This window comes from Pteropus alecto, unplaced genomic scaffold (assembly GCF_000325575.1).
Source record: "Pteropus alecto unplaced genomic scaffold, ASM32557v1 scaffold120, whole genome shotgun sequence".
Lineage (NCBI taxonomy): Eukaryota > Metazoa > Chordata > Mammalia > Chiroptera > Pteropodidae > Pteropus > Pteropus alecto.
In genome coordinates, this window is record NW_006430061.1 from 2,483,607 (window position 1) to 2,486,845 (window position 3,239).

The 3,239-nt window shown below is 43.6% G+C and overlaps 1 protein-coding gene across 1 annotated transcript; it reads left to right on the forward strand.

The window, feature by feature from the left end:
- Positions 1 to 30: 30 nt before the first annotated feature.
- LOC102889190 (calcitonin receptor-stimulating peptide 2-like) lies at positions 31 to 2,756 on the forward strand. The gene is made up of 3 exons (XM_006904751.2): positions 31 to 236; positions 994 to 1,125; positions 2,597 to 2,756. The coding sequence occupies exons 1-3, from the start codon at positions 31 to 33 to the stop codon at positions 2,754 to 2,756; spliced, it is 498 nt and encodes a 165-aa protein (XP_006904813.2).
- The last annotated feature ends 483 nt before the right edge of the window (positions 2,757 to 3,239 follow it).

Genomic DNA, 3,239 nt, shown 5'->3' on the forward strand with positions numbered 1-3,239 from the left:
CTAGGTATGAGCAAAAAAAAAGCCCACGCTATGAGTTGCGTTATAGGAAAACGCTGTTGTGACAGGGTGCTCCAAGGCTGTCCTCAACGGAGACCTAGGATGTGTTACCGCTGGACGGGCGATGTAATTTTTTCCTTGCAGATCGAAATCATGAGCTTCTGGAAGTATTCTCCCTTTCTGGCTCTTGGCTTCTTGGTCCTGTACCAGGCAGGTGTCCTCCAGGCAGCACCATTCAGGTAAGACAGCCCTGCCAGGAGCACAATCTCCTCCCACTGTGCTTGAAATCAAACAATTCTGTGCTCTCAATTATGGTGTGCTGAATGTTTAACAGCCACTCTTTGGGAAAAAACTGTATGTATGTAAGCCTACATATAAGTTTTTACGATATGAAGATGTATTGTACACAATTTACAAATAGAAATAAGATATACAATGCTCTTTATTGTAAGTTTCATATACCTCTTTGAGTCTCACAGAACGCTTTCATTGCCTTTTACCAAACATTTGTATCCATAGGAAACCTATTTATCTAATTCAACTACAATTTGAGAAATAAATTGCATCCAATCAGCTAACTACTTTGCCAATGAATTTGTTGTTAATAATTCTAATATATGATCTATTAATCTAGTTTCTCACCCTTATACAATTATATTTATTGGAATAAATCATTTTTCTGATTCAAACTATGTTTTATTTAATTTTTAATAATGGCTCTTACACAAAGCACATAAAATTCCTGAAAATCTCACCATAAGCTTTGACAAGCCTGTATGATCCAGTTCCAGCAAAGCAATTCGTGATCAGAAAAGAGCCTGACTCCTGGCCAAGTAACATTTTTAGAAAGACACTGGCCTCATGTTCTATCCATTGACTGAAGATGTGGCCACATCCTCAAGGGAAGTGGCAGAAATGAGGAAACCTGGCTGCTTATCCTGAGGATGGAGTAGGCAGAGGCTCAGAGCCTGTATTGGGTTTGCTTCCTCTCTCTAGGTCTATTTTGGACAGCCACCTGGGTTCTGCTTCACTCAATGAGAAGGAATTGTGCATCATACTGGCTGCAATGGTGAGAGACTATGCACAGCAGAAGATCAATGAGCTGGAGCAGGAGACAGGGAGATTCAGGTGAGGCTCTATACCTGCTCACAGAGGGTATCCTATCCCTCACTCTACTCATGTCCAGGCAGATATATCCTGAGAGGTGGAGAGAATACAACTAGATGGGTGATCAGCAGGCTATCACTGTTCACCCTGATCTGGGGCCCAGCAGGTCTGAGGCTCCCCTGAAGACAGAGGGTCAGGTAGAGAGACTATAGTTAGATCACGTATAAAAAGATCCAATTTAGAAAGCTGTTGTGATGTGTGAGCCACCTTCCTGCCAGCCCTTCCTGCCCCAGCTCTAAGTAACTCCTCACTGGTATAGACTTGTGTGTAAATGCCCATGGAGGTATGTCACCATCTGTCATGTCTTTTCTCTGTAGCCTGGACAGTTTCAAATCTAAGCAGTGAAGTAATCTGAGTACATACGTGCCTGGCACATACATGTAGAACCACAACAAGTTTCACACATTCTTTCATACTGCAATTGGGGTCATGGCCGGTGGCTTGGAGAGAGACCGCAACCCATATGTTGACATTCCCCAAGATGCCTACTAAATCCTAGCTCTCCTTTCTAATGTCCCTTTTTGCTTCCTTTCTATGTGGTACTATATGTGGTCCTCTCTGGTTGCTCCTTGGGATGATACCAGTGGCTTTTTGTGGATATTTAGAATCTCATACAGAAGGAGGAAAGAGCAAAATATACAGGCTAGAAGAAAATCACATAGGAAGAGATGAGGGAGGGAGAGGCTAGCCCTGAGTGTGCCTGAGGATTTCACAACAGAACTTCAAAGTGCTGTTTCTGAATCTGCTTGTCATGGAAGAATAAAGATGTATTTCTAAAAAGCACTGAGCTGTAGTGGTGGTGGTTATTGCTCTGGTCTAACCCCAGGTTTCATGAATTCAAGGACCTGTCTGAGAAGAAGCCTTAGACCCAGGCTAGCTGGACACAGGGCATGGTGGGTGGTCTTTGTGACCAACCTCAAGTAGCAAGAACAGGTATGTGCTAAGCGGCACATAAAAACCTCTGGTTCTTAATGATGCAAACTCTCATCCTCTTCCAGGTAAGATAGTAATTTTCTTTTTCCTAAGAAGTACATGTTTCCCATGAATGAGATGTAACCTCCAGGTACTTAAGAATGGTGTTGGATGTGGCACCATGATTCTTTCCAGTCTTATAAACCTTCATTGGTTTTTAGTTTATTTATACAGGAAAGATGGACTGTTATAGCTTTGTGTCCCATGGCCAGTCGCCAGAGCCACCTTTGCGTTTTCTGACACCGATGGAAATATCTATGGGAAGTGATAATGCCATTTTCCCTAATGGTCTATGATTTTTCTGCTGTGATGATTGTGTTGATATGAAAGACATAAGGTTAATTGGCCCCTCTTAGAGCAATAATTTTACCACGATGGTCCCATGGGGTGGGCTCTCCTGCCCCCAGGCCCTCAACCTCTCACTGACAAGTCCTCTCTTTTTCTCCATCCTATTAATCAGCATCGCTACCCAGAAGAGAGAATGCAAAACCTCCACCTGTGTGACCAAAAACCTAGCAGACAAGCTAGGCAAACGTGGGGGTGTATTGAAGGATGACTTCATGCCCACCGGCGCACGCACCACTTACTATGGCCGTCGCCGCAAGGACCTTGAGAAGTGAGCATCTAAATGACTCCTGTAAGGTAACTGCCCTTGCACTGTTGGATGGGAGGATGGTTTGCAGGAGTGCAGTCCACACACTAACCCACCCTGGGCCTGTATTGTAAAAAAAAGTCCACAGGGGAAGGTGCCCACCCAGTGTCCGGAAAAGGATAGAGTCCGATAGCTGAAACCCTGAGATTTGGAGTTCATTTCTGTTTTTCCAGTGTCTCCCTGTGACACTGAGGTCATCTGCCAGAAAATATAGATCCTGTTTATTTAAAACACTGGTCCCTACAGTTATGATTGTGATTATTCTAGCATTTGAGTTTGAAAGGTAATGACACTACCCTTTAGACTATACATAATGATGTCATGTACATCTGAGTTCAGAGCATACACTTGAGGTCAAGAACTGTGTTTGCCCTCTGCTACTGATATGGCCATGGACCAGATACTCTCTCTGAGCCTCAATTTCCCCATCCGTAAATCGAGGGCAATAATA